Source organism: Paramisgurnus dabryanus, chromosome 2, assembly GCF_030506205.2.
Source record: "Paramisgurnus dabryanus chromosome 2, PD_genome_1.1, whole genome shotgun sequence".
Lineage (NCBI taxonomy): Eukaryota > Metazoa > Chordata > Actinopteri > Cypriniformes > Cobitidae > Paramisgurnus > Paramisgurnus dabryanus.
This window is the reverse complement of record NC_133338.1, coordinates 1,909,733-1,929,438: the sequence shown is the minus strand read 5'-3', so window position 1 is coordinate 1,929,438 and position 19,706 is coordinate 1,909,733. Positions and strand designations below refer to the sequence as shown.

Genomic DNA, 19,706 nt, shown 5'->3' with positions numbered 1-19,706 from the left:
TCTCACAGGCAGCTGATGCAGGAAGAGGTGTATTATACCCTGTTTACACTGTCAGTCCAAATCCAATTTTGTTGTATATCCTATAGGAATCCAATCAAATTTAGAACGTGTGAATGGCCAAAAACCACATGAGATCCTTTTTTTCCTAATCCGTTTGAGGCTGATCCAAAAATCTTTTTCAAATTGCATTTTTGGAAATCCATTTCAATCTGACCGCCCTGATCGCATTTGTGTAGCTTTTCATTACGTCATGCTGTCACGTCACGTAAACACGTCAGACGTCGAGGCAGCATGACGTCATTGCCATAGAAACTGTGCAGATAATCCCGAAAACGGCAGAACGTTACAGGACGCACAGATCAGATCTAAACAGTTGAGAAACACAATCTGGACAGAGAGTCTGTCAAATTAGATATGCACCAAAATCAGATTTGGACTGACAGTGTGAACAAGGTCTGAGTCTTGATAGAGAGCCTACAAATAGCAGGGAACGTGTCACATGGGAACACACTTCATGTGTTGACGGTTTCAAAGAAGCTAAAAAATCTTCATAATCAGATGAACTGTTGGCCAATTCCTTAGTGTGGTCCAAAGGCTCAAATATAAATAACATTTAAATTAAACTGGCCATCAGCACAATTCATTGGTTTTGTAAGAGCAAGGGAAAATAGAATTAAGTAATCTCTAAAAAATGAGTACTTTTTGACTGTAATTAAAATTGTAAGGAGTAAAAAGTATGTTTTTGTCTTAAAAATGTAATTAAGTATTGATTTTTAATTGTAATCAAGTAAAGTAAAAATCCACAAAAATAATACTTAAGTACAGTAATCAAGTAAAATTACTCAAGTACTTTACACCTCTGGCTGTAGCTAACAGATGAAGCACAACAGATAGGGAACAAAGCTCTGATGCCTTTGAGACCACTGGACTTGAGACTAGAGGTCTTCACAGGTCCACTAAGACTCGAAAACCCGAGGTCTGACCTGAGACCCGATCGGGTTCGGGTCTAAAAGTTTCACGTGTGCCTCGGACACGGGTCGAGTATAATATTAGCGCCATCGGGTAATTTAAAATAAATGTTTTTGCTGAAAGGACCCGAAAAACTGACCTCTCTTGCGTGTGTGCGTCAATGTGCTTTTCAAAACTCTCCTCCGTTGCCAAGAGCCCTTGTGATATTGTGTGGCTGGCGGTAGGTTAATTTTCGACAGACATGTCAGTCAATAGTTTTTATTTTATATATTTTTTATTATTTTATGTTGGATTTTGCATATTACAGTATACATACAAGAACATATATAGAAAAATAAATTAGTAACATAAAATAACATTTCAAAAAAAATGAAATAGGGAAGATGGATGGACATAAACTTACATTTCAAAGAAAAATAGTACAATCAGAGTGAATAATAATATGTCACAGGTCGGAGCGGACCACAGGTGTCGTAAGTCACGCCCCTTCCTAGTTCCCACCTCGAGGAGGTTCCCAAGAGCACCCCAATGACAAAACACACGAGAAGAGGTAATTATACTTAAAACAAACTGTATTTAAATTATTTAAAATGTAAGTTGGGGAGGGGGAAAGGGGAGATAAAATCAAACTCTCGGACCAGAGAGTGTGGGCCAAGGATGCTTGGACTTCGTCACAGGAGTACTCAGGTAAGTCTTTCCAAAATATGTACTCTTCTCTCGAGTGACTTTCATCCACTGTTCCCGGCTAACCTGTTTCCTGTCTTTCAGATGGACTATCCGTGGCGCCTTTCCGTCTTCCTGAGGCAAAGAGAGAAACACGGTAAGTAACACGTGAGCGGAGGTAAGTACCTTGTACTGCAGCATCTATGTCGGGGGCAACTGGAGTCTCCAAGTGCAACTAGACTTCCTTTAGGACACAAAGGTTCGTTATGGCTGGCCCGTGGTGTTTACACAGAAAGGTAAGTATTCTTCGTTGCGGAGATGGACGTCCCAGGTAAGTGGCTCGCTTGCACGGAGACAGATACACAGGGGTGACTAGTTCTTCACAGGTACGCGTCCAAGGCAGACAACTGCGGCTCCACCCTAGGCATACAAGAAGATATTCACAGGTAAGTGGTTCTCAGCTCTAGGCATACAAGAGCATACTCCCAGGAAAGTGGTATGTCACTGTGGGCATCCGGGTACATGTACCAAATGAATAGCTAGGTCTTCTCTCTCTCTCTAGACATGCAGATACATATTCACAGGTAGGGAACTCTTAGCTCTAGCTTGTAGGGGCGTACTCTCAGGTAAGTGGCTTACAGCTACGCACTCACAGACAGGGGACTCTCAGCTTTGGGGCATACAGGTGTGTATCCACAGGTAAGGGACTCTTCGCTTTAGCATTCAAGGGGCGTACTCAGGTAAGTGGCTCTTTGCTTTGGGGCATACAGGTGTGTATCCACAGGTAAGGGACTCTTCAGTTTAGCATACAAGGGGCGTACTCAGGTAAGTGGCTCTTTGCTTTGATTAACGTCCATTCAGTGTACCTTACTTGTTGTTATCGTTTCACCTGCCTCCAGATGGAGAAAGAGGGTCGGGAGTTATGAGCAGGCATACATAAAAGAGGTGGTCACTACTGGCACAGTGTACGTCCTTCCCCACAGGATTTCCTACTCGGCCTAAAGGGTAAGTGCAGACAACAGGGACACGGCACAGCACTACAATCTTCAGGTGTACATCCGTCAACTCAGACTCACCCAATACACTTCACACACTCTAGTGACTTAAGGTCAGCACCTTGCGTTTGGACCGAGGGTTCGTCCAGGGGAGAATCCAAACACTGACAAAGCAGATGGCTCACAGTTGACGCTCAACTTGCATTTCTTGCGCAAATCGCGAGTGTTTGTCTGGTTATGTCGTTCAAATGTGCAATTATCACTGTTTCATCCGACGACTGTTTGAAACGCCGTGTCACTTACACAGTTTAAATCATTTTATTGCATTTCATAAGAATTGTGGAATTAAATGCACCGTCATTTTAATTTGGTGTGAGGTAAGTTACATCATTAAAAAAAACTTTCTGATCAAGTGTTGTGCGATATTATCCAGAGAGATCATCATATCACAGCCCGTGAGATTGTCAACCGATAGCACTGGGAATGTGACAATTTATTTCCTCTTATTTAATATATTTCAATACAAGTCACCAGACCGACCAGCAGCTGGCAACACTTTCGTCTGCAAACCTCTTAAACTTCGTTGCACATCACTGATGCCTTGGCGTTCTGAAAATTATTTTGTAGCAGAGAACGGAACTCTCTCATTGATTTTAAATCCAGCGTGTAGTTTAACCAGGCTAGTGCGAGGAGAAGTCCACGCTACATGCATTACAAGTTCAGGTGCAACGAAGTCAAAGCATTATTTGTGTATTGAAAAGCTATTTTTTCTTGAGGCAAATCATGTTTTGCACATTGGTGTTGTAACTGCAGGTTATGTAAGAATGTTGTGTGAAAATGTTCAGCATAATTAAGTTAAACTTTAATGGATAAACAAGTCAATCGCATGTTGTCAAAGACTTTTTGGTGAAGTCTGACTCACAGCATGGTCTATAATATATTCTCTAAAATTGTTTGAGGCTACCGTGTCAACACAACCACATCCCGTAAATGTTCTGGGATCACTCCTGTAAAGAGAACCTAGTAAAATTGCCGTAAGATACACATTAAAAGTATTCCGTGTGAAAAAAGTTTTTTTATAAGTTAGGTCGAGTGAGGAGGTGGGTATGTGGAAGTCCGCAACCTAGGGCTTCTCCAGGTAGACGTTGAAGTCCCCGAGTACGATGAGAGAGCTGCCATCTTCAGGGAATGTGGAGAGCTACATGTCCAGCTCCTCTATAAAGTTCGGAAGTGGACCTGGAGGGCAGTAAACTACAACAATGTGAAGTTGAGTGGGAAAGTTGATGTTAACAGCTTTGTATTAAAGGTATTCGTTTTGACATAATTCTTTAAGGAATATTTGAATCATCTTACTTTAGAAGGTCTGTGATTTCTCATTTGTTTTACAAAGATGCTGAAAGAGCTAGCTTTGCATAAACTTGGGATTCATGGGATCAATAAGACATGATTTTCCATTTGGTGCCAAATAGAGAATAGCTGAGAAAAAAAGAGGAAAGAGGGAGAGAAAGAAACTAAAGGTAAGCTCTGTCTTTTTGGATGTATTTTATGGGGGAAATTGCATTTATACATTGCTAACTAGTTTTTCTGTCTTATTTTCCAGTAAAATAAATAAAGAAATCAAATAATTTATCTGGAATTGTAGTTATTTTCTTTACAGCACTTACATATAAATAATAATACACTTTAATGTAGATGTAGCCTATTCTCTCATAACAGCTCCTTTATATTTATTTGATCATTTATTCTGCAATACAGATGACATGTAAGATATTTATGTTCATCTCATGTGTGTCTTACATAGAAAGCATCTGTGTGAGATTGTGACCTGTTTAACAGTAAGATGTGGATGTTCAGTTGTCTCTGTGTACTTGTTGGTAAGTTTAACTTGTTCTAAATTCTAAATACACTTGATTGATAGCACAAAACTGATAACACAAACTTTAATTTGACTAATTCACTTTAGATGAAAAAAATGTTAGTAACACTATCTATGTTATTGGACACTACAAAACACACATATCTACAATGGCATTGGTAATTTGTCCACTGTATGTATATAGGTGTATTTAGCAATGTCTGGATATGAGATTCCCCCGCAATTGAGAAATGATCAGCAATAGATTTATATGGTTTTAAAATGTTGTGCTAAACAAAATATTGCAACTTTATTATATTGTGAATTTGGCAGATTGGTACTGTACTCTTAAACAAATTATAATGAAGGTTGTTAAGCAGTATAGTTAAACCTGTTCTGGGTCAATTTGACCCGTTTTGATTTTTAAGCTTTCAGATAAACCAGTTTACCTTGATTTTCTTCTTTAAATTTTGTGTTTGGACATGCTGATATGTTTTGAAGTGTATAAAAAAAATTGCAACGATTTTGAGGTCTTTGTTTTGTTCCAAAGCAACTGTATACACCTAAATTAAATATATTTTTAGTGTTTGTTGCTATATTCTAGAAAATCACAACTTTTAGCTTTCCATCGGTCTTAGTACACAGTGTAACTACAGAAGAGTCAAGTTTTAAATAGGAAAAATATCGAAACTCTTTGGTTCATCAGCATCTAAAGACAGGAAGTGAGATGGAAGAGAAGATACCACCTCAGGGAAGAGGGTACTAGGGGAGAGAACGAAAAGCGGTGTGTGTGGTAGACCAGTGATTCCCAACCCCCGGTCCCTGGATAATAATAATTGTCTTTTTTAAATGCTATGACATGTAATGTTATTTAATCCAAAACATAAACAATAAATGAATTAAAATGTGTTTCTTTGAGCACCTTGCGCCTTGCTTAGCAACGCATCGTATCTGAACGGACTACAAATTAAGCGCGGTGCACCTGAAGTGACAGAGAAGTATGAGAGATGAGCGGGCTTCAACAAACTTCAATGGCTAATTTCATTAGTTGATACATTGCGACCTAACATCACTGTCCGATGAGCTTGAGCGTTATTTTCCATCTGAAAAAGACCCAAGTAATGGATGCGCAACCCACTCCGAGTAAATGCGCATTACATATTCATATAACTCCCGTCCCCAAAGTATATTTTCTATTTAATTTTCAATTTGGCAAAATAGAAATATCAGTAAATGAAGATTTTCAAACAATATAGCTACTTTTTATATTTAATTAATTTAAAAATATTATTTTGACTGTTGTGGATGCGCTCTTCCTGGAACAACGTGCTGAAAATAACAAATACCAATAAATTCACAACAATTTAGTAATAAAATAGTGTTTTCATCGTTGTTATTATTAGCTGTGCATTGTTGTTTGAGGTGCGTGCTTAAATAGATACCAGTAAACTGGAGCATTGCTAGCGCTTTATTTAACGCAAATAAACGTATCCTGAGTAGATGATATTAATCAGATATATACAAAATAAACATAACATTACAAATTATATCTGCACAAAATTAAGAGAATGCACAAGTGAATTTTGAACTAAGTTATGTGGCATTCAGAATGCTCATGTTGTGAACGTGTTCTTTCTGGAACGACGCGACACGGCAACTAAACCAAAATAATTCAATGTTTTGTTACAATATTGTTCTCTTTATAATGTTATTTAATATGACAGTCCCAATAGTCATTATTAGTCATGTGCCATTTGAGCTGTGCGCGCTGAAGCTGCGGATCACCAGGTAAAACTTTCGGCATTCATTTTTAACCAAATGCATCCTATCATAAGATAAATCAGATATAGAGATATGCCTACACAAAATAAACACAATATTGTAACTTACATTTACCAAAAGCTGCGAATGAACATGCAAACTTATAGTCATGATGGTGTAAAATGATCCCAAACATGACTCCGGCACGCTCTGCGTTGTTTTGAATGGGTATGTTTTTTCACATTAAAATAGTTTTGTTCTCATTGGTCTGGTCTGGTATTTTTTGTTAAAGGTTAAAGCTTAGTCTCTAATTTAATACTTTTAAAAATTATTGGCTGATTAGTGATTAGGCTGAACAGAAATTACTGTGTGTTTGATATTGTATTCTGAAACGGTCTGACTGTTGAAACTGGCTCTTTTTTCATAGTCTTTGTTGTCACCTGTTGGTAAGTGAAAAAACTAAGTTGCTATTGAAGTGATTGTCTTTAGTGGTTCTGGAGAGATTTGACAGGTATTTTCATACATTTTGCCATTACTGCCACCTGCTAGTGAGTGAGTGCTGTGTAAGTTGCTTTTGAAGTAGACCTAATTGTATGGGAGAAAAGGGAAACATTTTGTGAACCAGTCTGAAAGTTTTAAAAGATATTCATGCAAGTATAGCCTTTGTCGCCACCTAGTTCATTATATGTAATTAAATGATAGGCTGTTACTGTTTTTCAAACAATGCATCTTAAAATTGAGGCATTCAAATTGACAACTGGTCCCTGGAATTTTTTTATGAATATTCTGGTCCCTGGCACAAAAAAGGTTGGGAACCCCTGTTGTAGACAGTGTTGTAGTCGAGTCATCGACTGTCGAGTCCGAGTCGAGTCTCGAGTCCCAGTGTTCGAGTCCGAGTCCAAGTCCGAGTCACCAAAGAAGAGTCCGAGTCGAGTCCAAGTCGAGTCACCATTACCAGAGTTCGAGTCGAGTCTCGAGTCCCGTATTCGAGTCTGAAAGTGCCTACATGTCTCCACTCTGGGACCTTCAAACAACTGATAAAATGTATTAAAGAGGTTCTACATTAAACAAAAATGACACCACTGTCACGATTGCAAAGGGAGTTTATTTACTGATTTGACATATACACTTTGCAACACACTTTGCAACTTTACGACGCCATCAAAAGCATATGTTTACTTCCATTGTTGTGAACTTGTGATTGAGAACTAGCGTAGAAAATTTACAAATTGCATGTTTAATCATGCTGCATTTTGTTTTTTGAGGAAACAAGAACAAACAACTGAGTTGGCTTTGAAGTCCATTAAGAAAACATCGTGAAATTATTTTCTTTAAAAAAAAACTATTTATTTTCCACTGAAGAAAAAAAGATCCTGGATGGCAGTGGGGGGAGTACATGATTAAGAAATTTCCATTTTTGTGTGAACTAATCCTTTAACACTGTATTACAGAAATACACTCAGCGAAAAAAAGAAACCTGCATTTTACAGGACACTGTATTTTAAAAATACTTAAAACGTAAAAATCAATACGATATGCAGAGAGAGAGAGATTGTGTGGGTGACCTTGGCACAGTGACTAGTAACGTTTGTTGATAACTTAAAGCGTAACTAAACCCCTGGTCAGAGCCTGATTCCACCCACTGGCAATATTTGAAAAATGCAAGAAAAGTGGGCAGATCCCAACGGAGATAGAGGGGACGAACTAAGCTCCATAACAAGGGCGTGGTAAGCTTGAACCTGCTTACGTCACAAGTCATTTTTTGGACCCAACATCCAATAGGAAAATTCAACTGCAGTAGCCACCGTTCAACCTGAAGAGGGCAGCACTCAGACGTTTTTACACCATATATTGTATTATTGAAACACTTTATATCCAAATGTCAAAAAACGTACATCAAAATCAATGAACAGGACTAATAAACCATCATTCTTACAGATCAGTAACTAAAAAAACTTGGATTAGGGTTTAGTTACTCTTTTTAAGTTATCAACAGACAAAAAAATGTTGTAATCTGAACCAGACATACATTAACCCTAGCTTCTTCTGTTTGTTATATATGCATTAGTCAATAATATTTTTTGTAAAAAGCTAACGTTAGGCAATGGAAAGCATTTTACTTACTTTTCTGGGTGTATCCGTGACAGGTGTCTGTTAAAGTTTGAGGTTGTCCCAGTCTTTTCCTCAATTGTGCGATTACACACACAACATTTAGCGCTGCTCTTTCCAGCATTAGAAGCAAAATTCGCATAGGCGAACTTCACAATCCAGGGGACGTCTTTCTGCATTTTACAAATGTGAACATTTAGCCCGCGAATCATGCATCATGCATTGCACGAGCGTAAAAGTGAGTGACGTCAGTGAGTGTGTTGTCAAGCAAAGAGAGCGAGAGGTAGCAGAGTCCGTGAAGGGAGATCGCGACCGGCCTTGGGCACGAAACAGGAAAAGTGTAACACATGCTAAAAGTGGTACTACCAGACCTGGAGATCGTCTGAATAGATTTCAAAACGGTAAAAATCAAATGTTTAACTCTAGGGAGCTGGAAACTACGAATATTTTTTTTTAAGTGGAGTGTCCCTTTAAGACGATTAGGGCTCAGTTTACTCAATTAAGATAAATTGGAGGTTTACTTAATCCATTTGTGTTGGGACAACATCAATCATTTTCACTGACTATTGGAAACTAAGAAGAGGGTCGAGGAGGAGAGGAAGAGGATTGAGTTCCCAGCATGCTTTGCTCTCATAAACGTGCATGTTCACACCATTTTGGCATGTATGCAGCTTTACTCAATGAGTACATCATGTGCAAATACTCATGCGGTAAATTTACATTGTAAAGTGTGCATTATTTTCAAATAATTCAAAGGGCCGGAGTCAATTATTTATCTTATACCACGTTACCACAAACATTGCTCTGGTGCCTATTTTCAAGACATTTGACAAGTTAGGTGTGCGGTTTACTGAAAAATAATCAACACACATGCAACATTTCTTAGCCAATCAGAATAAAACATTTAACAGACCTGTGGTATAATAATTTATAACTCTAATGCCTTGGCAACATATGGAAGGTTTATTAATAGTTTGTACATTTATAATAGGTCATTTAATTGAACCATTACCTAAAATACCTGTTTAAAACACTCCTGCACTTAGGGTAAAGATAGTCATTCCCTTTATGCAAATCTTACATGTGAGAAACGAAACTAACACAGATTCTGTAAGCTGTAGTTTTGAAAAGTCATTGATTTAACTATTTAAACACACCTAAATTCTGTGAATCAAAAGGGCGTGAATTTCCTAGACAAGTTGGAAATGCTTTGGGGCATTTCAGGTTGAGGTGTTTTAGGCAGGTCAGCAATCTATTCAGAATTGAGAACGAACTTTGTTACTATACAGTTGTGCTCTTAAGTTTACATTTCCTGACTTTATGATTGTAATTAGTGTGTACCGCTGTTCTCATGTACCTATGTTTTTATTGTGATTTAATTGTGTGACTCTTATTTTTACATTTTTTTGTCTTTCTTTATTGTTTTCCCATTTTTATGTAAACCACTTTGAATGACCTCTGTGAATGAAATATGTGCTATACAAATAAACTTGCCTTGCCTTGTGTGTGTATTAAAGGTCAATGAGTTTCTGGACACTTGCATCTTTCACCCCAGTGTTGCACTGACATTTCTGGATTCTGAGTCATGGGGAAAGCACAAGAATTGTCAAAGGATCTGCAGGGAAAAGGGTAGTTGAACTGTATAAAACAGGAAAGGGTTGTAAAAAGGTATCCAAGAAATTGAGAATGCTAATCAGCAGTGTTCAAACTGTAATGAAGAAGTGAAAATGAGAGGTTCTGTTGAACCCACAGCCACAACTGCCAGGAAAATAGTTTGAGATGTAAAGAAAAACCACAAATAGCTTCGGGTGAAATACAGGACTCCGTGAAAACATGAGGTGTGGCTGTTTCAAGATGCACAATGATGAGGCTAAACTCTCCAGGACATCGGCACTCCAGGACCAACGTTGCCTACCCCTGGTTTAGAAGCATCTTTTGTGCCCGCACCACATTTTTCTTTATGTATTGTTTTTTTTCAATTGTTCTTCATTTTTTATGCATCATCACTTTAAAAACAAAATTCTGTCAACATTTTGTCACCCAGCTGTGACAAATTTGTAAAATAATGTATAAATACCTGTATAAATAATGTATAATTCTTTGTTCTGCTGAAGACAAGATATATTTCTCTCCTACTATGGAAATCATCAATGCCCCAGATCTGCTTGGTTACAAAATTTCTTTAAAATATTTTCATTTGTATTCAGCAGAACAAAGAAATGTATGCAAGTTTGTAACAACCTGAGGGTAATATGATGACATGATGACTATCCTTTTCAGTTTATGATTTGCATTTTGCTTTAGGTGTAGGAGGTTTCACCACTACACGTGCCATCACTGCCCAGGAGGAAGGTAAGACCCCAAAGTGTTTTTTTTTTTTTTTTGCTGTTGAGACTAATAATCATAACATCTTTATGTGGATTCCTCATCAATTTTAAATGGTTGGTTCATGCCCAGATTTACTCATTGAAGACATTTACGCAGATACATTTTGACAGATGCTGCTTTTATCTAAAGCAATTTCTTTAATCAGTATTTGTGTTCCTGGGATCAAACCCATGACGTTTGCACAGCTAACACAATTCTCTTCAAATTGAGATACAGGAAGACACATTGAACGTCGTTAAAAAATTTACAGAATTGTGAAGCAATATTAAGAGTTACAAAAAGAAACTGTATTGTTTCATCAATCCAGACTGACTCTTCTTTCTTCAATCTTTTCTAGTGAATGTGGCTTTAGGAGGAAAGACTGTACAGTCATCCACAGGGTTTGGTTGGGAAGCCAACAGGGCCATTGACGCTTCACCCATAACCTGCACCCATACTAAAGTCACAACTGATAACCCCTGGTGGAGATTGGATCTTCTGGATTCTTTCTACATCTCTAGAGTCGTCATCACTAACAGACCAAACTGCTGTGCGCAGCGACTCGATGGAGCAGAAATTCATATTGGAAACTCTTTAGAAAACAACGGCAACAATAATACCAGGTTAAGTGATTATAGTAATTGTGCATCCATATTAAGTTAAAGATGAAGTCTGAAGCAGTGCTAACCCGGTCTTTATACATGTATATGTATAAATAAACAAATTGGCTAAAATATCTTCATATTTTTACTTCTTCGCTACTGAAACATCCAGCTAAGATCAGCATAAGTGAGCTGGTTTTAGCTGGTCTCCCAGCTGGTGTAGCAAGCTGGTCTAGCTGTGTTTTGGTCACTTTTTAAGCTGGTCTAGCTGACCCACCTTGACCACCCTTTGCCAGGTTGGGAGGACCATCTTAAACCAGCGACTGCCACATTAAACCAGCTACCAGCTTATGCTTGTCTTAGCTGGATTTTTCAGTAGGGTTAAGTGGGGTTTAAGTTCTTTTTGAACATTTCTTTTATTTGTTGATTATTTGCAGGGGTTTACTAGATTTACCAGGTTTTACTTTGTAAAATTGTATTCTTAACGGAATACTCGTCATTTAAAAAAAAAATATTATTCAGATAACTTACTCACCCCCATGTCATTCATCCAAGATGTTTATGTCTTTCTTTGTAGTTTTTAAATGAAGGTTTTTATTATGAAGGGAAAACCAAATCCAAACCCACATTGCCCTGTGTAAAAAGGGTTTGCCCCCTAAACCTAATAACTGGTTGGCCCACCTTTAGCAGCAACAACTGCAATCCATCGTTTGCGATAACTTGCAATGAGTCTGTTACAGCGCTGTGGAGGAACTTTGTGGCGTTTTTCCATTGCATAGTACCCCACAGGTCAGGTCGGATTAGGTCGTGTCAGCTCACTTTACTTTGACTTGGTTAGCTTTTTCGTCGAGTTTAGTGAAAGCGCAAGCACTAAGGTAAAGCTACTTCTCTCAGACTAATCAGTGATCTTCAGTATTTTCACGTCACATGTTAGTGGAAAAGCTACATAAGTCCACTCATCTTTGCAGAATTGCTGTAATTGAGCCAGATCTGAAGAATTGTCGAGCATGAACCACCTTTTAAAGGTCATAGCACAGCATCTCAATAGGATTCAGCTCAGGACTTAGACTAGGCCACTCCAAAGTCTTCATTTAATTTTTCTTCTCCCATTCAGAGGTGGACTTGTTGCAGAACTCAAGTTCGCTTTAGCTTGAGGTCACGAACAAATGGCAAGACATTCTCCTTCAAAATTGTATGGTAGACAGCAGAATTAATTTATCACAGCGAGTCTTCCATGTCCTAAAGCAGCAAAACCCCAGACCATCACAATACCACCACCATATTTAACTGTTGATATGATGTTCTTTTTCTTTAAAAGCTGTGTTACTTTTACATCAGACATAATGGGACACACACCTTCCAAAAAGTTCAACTTCTGTCTTGTCAGTCCACAGAATATTTTCCCAGAAGTGGATCATCAAGATGTTTTCTGGCAAAACTGAGACGACCGTTATGTTCTTTTTGCTCAGCAAATGCAGGCCATTTTTGCCCAGTCTCTTTCAGTTGAGTCATAAACACCGACATTAACTGAGGCAAGCCGCAGTTATTTGGATGTTGTCGTGGGGTCTTTTGTGACATCTTGGATGAGTCGATGCCGCTCTCTTGGAGTAATTTTGGTCGGCCAGCCATTCCTGGGAAGGTTCACCAGTGCTTCATTTGTGGATAATGGCTCTCACTTTGGTTTGCTGGAGTCCCAAAGCTTTAGAAATGACTTAAATGGCAAGCATTGTTTCAAACTGGGCCATGCGGGTTTGGATTTTGTTCAAAATCAGGAAGGGGCCAACACTTTTTCACATGTTGGTGCAACTGCAACCCACCCGAAAAGTTTCTGTCGCTTAAACAAAGTGTAGGGGGAAACACTTCTTAAAATGAACATATGGACATAAAACTGTGGATAATGAGAGTGTTTTTCTCTGTCAGATGTGGTGTGCTGTATGGTGTTGCAGCGGGTCAGTCCGTATCTGTGTCCTGTGCTGAGATGAATGGACGATATGTGAACATCATTATACCTGGAAGTTCAAAAATTCTCACTGTGTGTGATGTAAAGGTGTATAGTGTGAAAGGTAATTTTGGCATAGACAGCTAAAAGTGGGCATACAACCTGGTCCATTTGTAACCAAGAACTGAGAGAGGAACAGGCTGTATTTAATAAAAAATGCAGGTGATAATAACTCGAGAGATAATTCACAAGAAGCAGACAGAGAAAAAAAAAAATGTAAAGACAAACTTTGAAAAAGACGCACTTTGCCAAAAATGTAACAACAAGCACTGTGATTGGTCCACTTGAACCCCTCCCATCAGGTCGTCGCATTTCTTCATAGGCATTTCCGCTTGCGACAGTAAGAGCAAAGATGAGCCAAGTTGAGGAGTGGTTTAACTCAAACTGCAAAAAAAAAATTTGTTGTTTTTTTACCTCCATTGCTGCTGTCTTCTCAAATACAACAAGCGGCTGCTGCTTCTTCGTTTGTGGGTTTACTGGCCAAGCTGCTTCTTCTTTGACTGTTGGGCTGCTACTGTGGGTACACGCGTAGATACTGCCTAGTAGCGGTCTGCGTGTTTGCATGTCACCATGGACGACAACGCAGAAGTATGAAAACCAACGTGTAGCCTACGCCATCGCGGCTAAGCTGTAGGACGCACAACTATAATGAGCCTCAGTAGACACTTTAAGTTGTTGTGTGGGGAGAACCAGTGGAGAACCGGTCAGGTATCTGTGAGAGACCAGTGTTTGCTAACAAAACGTAACGCCTTCTGTGGAATTCTGTTCCCCTTTAGTGTAGTGTTTGCTATATGCCTATACTACGTTGATTATATATTTGTTTTTAAATTTAAGATTTAAATGGTGTGGTAAATTAAAATGATATATCCATTTTATTGTTAAGAAAATTATTTTTACAGTATGAATCACAGTATGTAGTACATAAAATGTACTGCTTAATCACATACTTATATATAACAAATATATAAACACAACACACACACACACAGCGCACAAATATGATGTGCAAATTCAAATGTATACAAATATGCATATTAATTGTAGATTTAAAGGTTTAAAGAAATAATAGAAAACTGGAAAATTATTAAATGTGACCGTGCCTCTGAAACACTAGCTAAGTAAATTGAGAGCGTCAATGTTGTTATGACCATAAAAATTTCAAAAATATGTAATTAATGATTTTATCTTTAATCGTCTCTGTTTTCACTTTATATGTACAGAAATTATGCTTAATGATTCTTTTATCATTCATTTCAGAAAACTCTTTTCTATCATTAGAAAGTAAAAAAGGTCGGAGCCGATGGTGTAGTGGGCAGCGCTCCGACAGGTGGTGCTTTCGCACTTTCAGCAACCCGAGTTCGATTCCCAGCTCGTGGTCATTTGCTGATCCCAAACCCCTCTCTCCTCCCTGTACTTTCCTGCCCTCTCCTTAATCACTGTCAAATAATGGCAAAAATGGCCAAAAAAATATAACTTTAAGAAAGTTAAAAAGATCATAAAATCAAATCGCACAAGCAAAAAATTTCCGGGCAAGGAATAAATATATTCTCACACAAGCATCTGACACACACACGCACACACACTTGATGTGAAACTTTCTTCAGTTTACAATGTTGTTGAATTAGTTGATCCTTCAGTTTAATATAAATTGGGTAAGAGCGCCACCTAGTGTATAACAGCGAAATTATAGATAACTTTAAAAACTCGACAGGGAAACGTCATTGGTAGATGAAACTTTTTTGTATTATTTATGGTAACTCGTCATTGGCGTGGAAAGGGCTAAAGGGACAGTTCACTTTAAAATTAAAATTCTGTCACCATTCACTCATCCTCATGTTGTTCTAAATCTGTATGAATTAATTTTTTTCTGATAAACAAAAAAGAAGATTTGAGAAATGATGGAAAACACACAGCAGAGAGTGACCATAGACTTCCATAGTCGAACAAACCTGAAGGCTGCATCGATCAGTGGTTAGTGGGTGGAGCTACGCAGTGCATTCTGGTTAATTGAGTCCATCAAAAACCGTTACAAAAATACTGCTTCAACAAAGAATCAATCTAATTTATCGAAATCGTGCAAATTTCTAAATGACCCGTGTTAGCAGGCTAAAATGTCTGGGATCAATTCCGCTTTAACCACTTCTTCACAAAAGAATCTATGACATCATCATGTTGTTTTGTATCATTCAGTATGTTTCTTTTTTTAACAAACACAAGAATGCTTTAATAACTCAGTCCAGATATCCAATCCGTGTTTGAAGAGATAAATTAGCAACATGATCAGAAGACCGGGTACATACACCATATGAACTTGTATATATTTATAAGCATAAAATTATGATGTTTAATTCATTCAGCTCTTTATTATCATCATCTAAGATGTTACATTTCTTTGTGTATATCAGATTTTCTTGTGTGGGGGGATTTATTAATATATTGTACAGTTTCTTGATTTAGATCCTCTTGAAAACTCTGCAATACCCCATTTTGTCTATGTTTGTTTTCCAGTCATAAAAGACGTCTTGAAGATAAGATTTTCTTCCAGTCTCAATGTGTCAGATCCAGCAGAGAGAAACAACCTTCTTATTGAGGTTAGAAAGACTTTTATAAGACATCTTTTTACAATCACTCACTGAGTACATGTCCCAACATATACGAGTCGGAAGAACAGATCAGTTAATCTCAGGACTAACACAATCATTTACTACTCTCATTATTACAGTATATATCTGCAACCTGTTCAAATAATCTCACTAAAATTACCACAAGTTAAGTGTTTGTTAGCTTTAGGATTATCTACAAGTGTTTTAGAGACAATAAAGCAGAGGTTATACAGTACAAGCATCGAACACAGACACAAATAAATGTGCTCTAATATTTATATTATTGAAGAAAATAATGGTGCTCTGTTTAACAATAATTAAATTCACTGAGCTCTGTATTATTCACTAAGCTCTGATTGATTTACAATCAGAATGCAAAATACAGTATGTGATCAACACCTGACCTACCACAATAACGGAGGGGTTACTTGACTGTAACCTTGTTCCCTGAAAAAGCGGAACGAGATGCTGCGCTGCTAAGCGCTATGGGGAAACGTCTTTATCGTTGACCAGCTGAATATAGTGTGCAAACACGTCAATGAAATTGACCCGGAGGTATATAGCCTCGGTTGATGACGACATCACAGCGCACCCGATGCGAGGCTATAAAATAGATGAGCAACAGCTGTGTCATCAGATCTTTTGTTTGAAGACCAGTCCTGGGACATCTACTGTACGGCAAGACAGCGCAGCATCTCGTTCCGCTTTTTCAGGGAACAAGGTTACAGTCAAGTAACCCCTCTGTTCCCTATCAAAAGCTTTACTCGATGCTGCGCTGCTAAGCGCTATGGGGAACGACAATACCCATGCTGCCGTGCTTGGAGATGTCTGGACCCCTTACGGATGTGTAAGTGTGAGCACAAGGACCGCAAAGAAATCTCAGACATAAACAACCAAGCTAAAAATAGTGGATGTGTGCGGAAAGGATGCTCCTGCCGCCTCACAAACATCTATAAGAAGGCACCCCTTCCTAATAAATAGCAGTGGGGAATACCCCTTTATGGAAAAATGGTTTAGACAGCAGCTTGAGATGTTGACTCGAGGACATGAGACCCTGGAGTGACATGAGCATCCAAGCTATAAAATCTTATGAATGTATGCGGAGAGGACCAGCCCGCCGCATCACAAACGCTCTGTAAGGAGGCACCCCTTACTAAAAGTAGCAGTGGGGGATACCCCTTTTATGGACAAATGGCATAGACATCAGCTTGAGATGTTGACTCGAGGACAGGAGATCCTGGAGTGACATGAGCATCCAAGCTATAAAATCTTATGAATGTATGTGGAGAGGACCAGCCTGCCGCATCACAAACGCTCTGCAAGGAGGCCCCTTTTACTAAAGCAGTAGAAGAGGCTACTCCCTTGGTGGAGTGAGCTCTCAGACCTGCTGGCGAGACTTGACAGCGCGCCTCAAAGGCAAGAGCAATGGCATCCCTAACCCAATGTGATATGGACTGCCTGGTGGCCGCAGCACCTCTGTTGCGGCCCCCAAAAACAGACAAACAACTGCTCTGACTTACGCCACTGGCTAGTGCGGTGGACATAAGTCTGAAGAGCACGGACTGGACACAATTTGTGGTATAACTCCTGCTCCGGCGTGGTGAACGGCGGAGGGCAGAAAGTCTCAAGAATGACCGGATGTGCAGTCGAAAAGGGAACCTTACGCAGGTAATCAAGATAAGGATGTAAAATCAACTTCACCATTCCTGGGGCAAAATCTAGACAGGATGGCGAGATCGCCAGAGCCTGCATATCCCCAATTCTTTTTAAAGAAGTTATCGCCATTAGAAAAACCATCTTTAGCGTCAGAAGTCTATCAGACGCTGACTCTAGAGGTTCAAAAGGAGGTCTGAACCAGACCCTCAAGGACTATAGCTAGGTCCCACGAAGGAATCTTAGTTCTTGCTGTAGGCCTCAATCGTTGGATGCCTCCCGAGCGGCACCCCGTCCACCAAAGCGTGGCAAGCCGAAAAAGCGGCCACATAAAACCTGAGAGTGGATGGGCATAAGCTGCTGACAGCTTTTCCTGCAGAAAACTCAGAACTGTAGCAAACTGGCAGTTAACAGGATCTGCATTATGTGTCATGCACTATGCTTCAAAGACACCCTATTTAAAGGCATAATTCTTTCTAGTGGAAGGAGCCCTAGCACTCAAAATAGTGTCAGTAACATCAGGCGACAAACCTGTGTCCCTCAGTTGGTACCCTTAGGAGCCAAACATGGAGATTCCACAGGTCGGGCCTGAGATGCATTATCATGAGACAGAACGCCCCTCCTCTCCGGACTTGCCCATGGCGAGCCGTTGAGGAGAGATATTATCTCTAAAAGACCATACTCTGTTCAGCCAACGCGGTGCTATCAGAAAGAGGCAAGAGCCTTGCTGAAACGGCGTCATATGCAACAGCCCCAAAGGAATCACTGTGGATGCTGATGCCATAAACCCTAATATCCTCTGATATTATTTCACAGTGAGATCCTGGCCTAGCCTGACTCTGCTCAGGGTATGATGAATGGCCTCGATTCGTGCGGGAGACAAATGTGCACGCATCGTAATCGAATCCCAGACTATCCCTAAATAAGTCATTCTCTGGGCATGAGAAAGAACGCTTTTCTTGGCGTTGAGTCTCAACCCTAGAAAAAGTAGATGTGCTAACACAATGTTTTTGTGTTGGAGCGCCACCTATCGCGATTTTGCTAGTATTAGCCAATCATCCATGTAATTTAAAATGCGGATGCCCCGGAGTCTCAATGGAGCCAGTGCTGCATCCATACATTTTGTGTGTGTGCGGAGTGATAAAGCTAGGCAGACTGTAAGAACCAGGAAGTATCTGCTGTAAAAGCCTGACCTTCTCTCTGGAAGGGGAACATGTTCTATGGCCCCTTTCATCAGTAGAGTTTGTATTTCTTGCAACAGTACATGCGTTCGTTCCGGTCTCACGGAAGTGAATATCACGCCATTGAAGTGCGGAGGACGACGAATAAATTGGATTATGTATCCTAAGTGTACTGTGCTTATTACCCAAGCAGAAACGGCTGGCAGGAGTTTCCACGCTGCCAGACTCTCTGATAATGGTATTAATTTTATTATTTCCTCTTAGGGGAATGCTAAAAACCCTGCACGGGGGGCCTTTAACATTGAAGACAGAGGGCCTTTAACATTATGCTGGAAACCGCCCCCCCCCCCCCCCCCCCCCGCAAGCCCAGAGGCGGCGGAGGTGGAGAGGCTTCGTAAAGGCAACGGGACGGAGCGATCTGATGTAACATGATATGCCCCGCCCGCCGGCGAGCCCTACTGTAAAGAGTGGAATATTCCCTCATGCTTTTAACTTCAGTGAATTTCGTGACAACGGAGTCAACCGTGTCACCAAATAAACCCAATGGGGAAACAGGGGCATTTAAAAGAAAAGTTTTATTCTTCTCATTTATGCCTGACAGATTTAGCCATAAATGCCTCTCTGTGTTTACCAGAGCAGACATAGTACAGCCAATAGCGCGAGCCGTTTATTTAATGACACAGATCTGTAGTCATACGCAACTCGTCAAATGTCTCTTTGTCCATCGTCTCGCCTGCACTCAAATCCTTTAACAGATCAGCCTGGTATGCCTGTAATATTGCCATAGTATGCAGCGCAGCACCAGCCTGACCTGCGGCTTGATAAGCTTTGCCCACGAGAGCTGAAGTTATTTTACACGGTTTCGTGGGCAGGGTAGGCTTCTTTAATGAGGATGCCGAGCCAGGCGAGAGATAACTTGCGTGCGTCTCTTCCACCTGTGGCATTTCGG

General features: G+C 39.7%; 1 protein-coding gene across 1 annotated transcript in view; it reads left to right on the top strand.

The window, feature by feature from the left end:
• The first annotated feature begins 1,626 nt into the window (after positions 1-1,626).
• LOC135783390 (uncharacterized) overlaps positions 1,627-19,706 on the top strand; it is a 43,840-nt gene continuing 25,760 nt past the window's right edge. Inside the window, exons 1-6 of the mRNA XM_065294067.1 lie at positions 1,627-1,656; positions 1,738-1,789; positions 10,657-10,704; positions 11,078-11,342; positions 13,242-13,375; positions 14,630-14,650. Of these exons, the coding sequence (XP_065150139.1) occupies positions 1,627-1,656; positions 1,738-1,789; positions 10,657-10,704; positions 11,078-11,342; positions 13,242-13,375; positions 14,630-14,650 (550 nt within the window). The remainder of the gene's footprint in view (positions 1,657-1,737; positions 1,790-10,656; positions 10,705-11,077; positions 11,343-13,241; positions 13,376-14,629; positions 14,651-19,706) is intronic.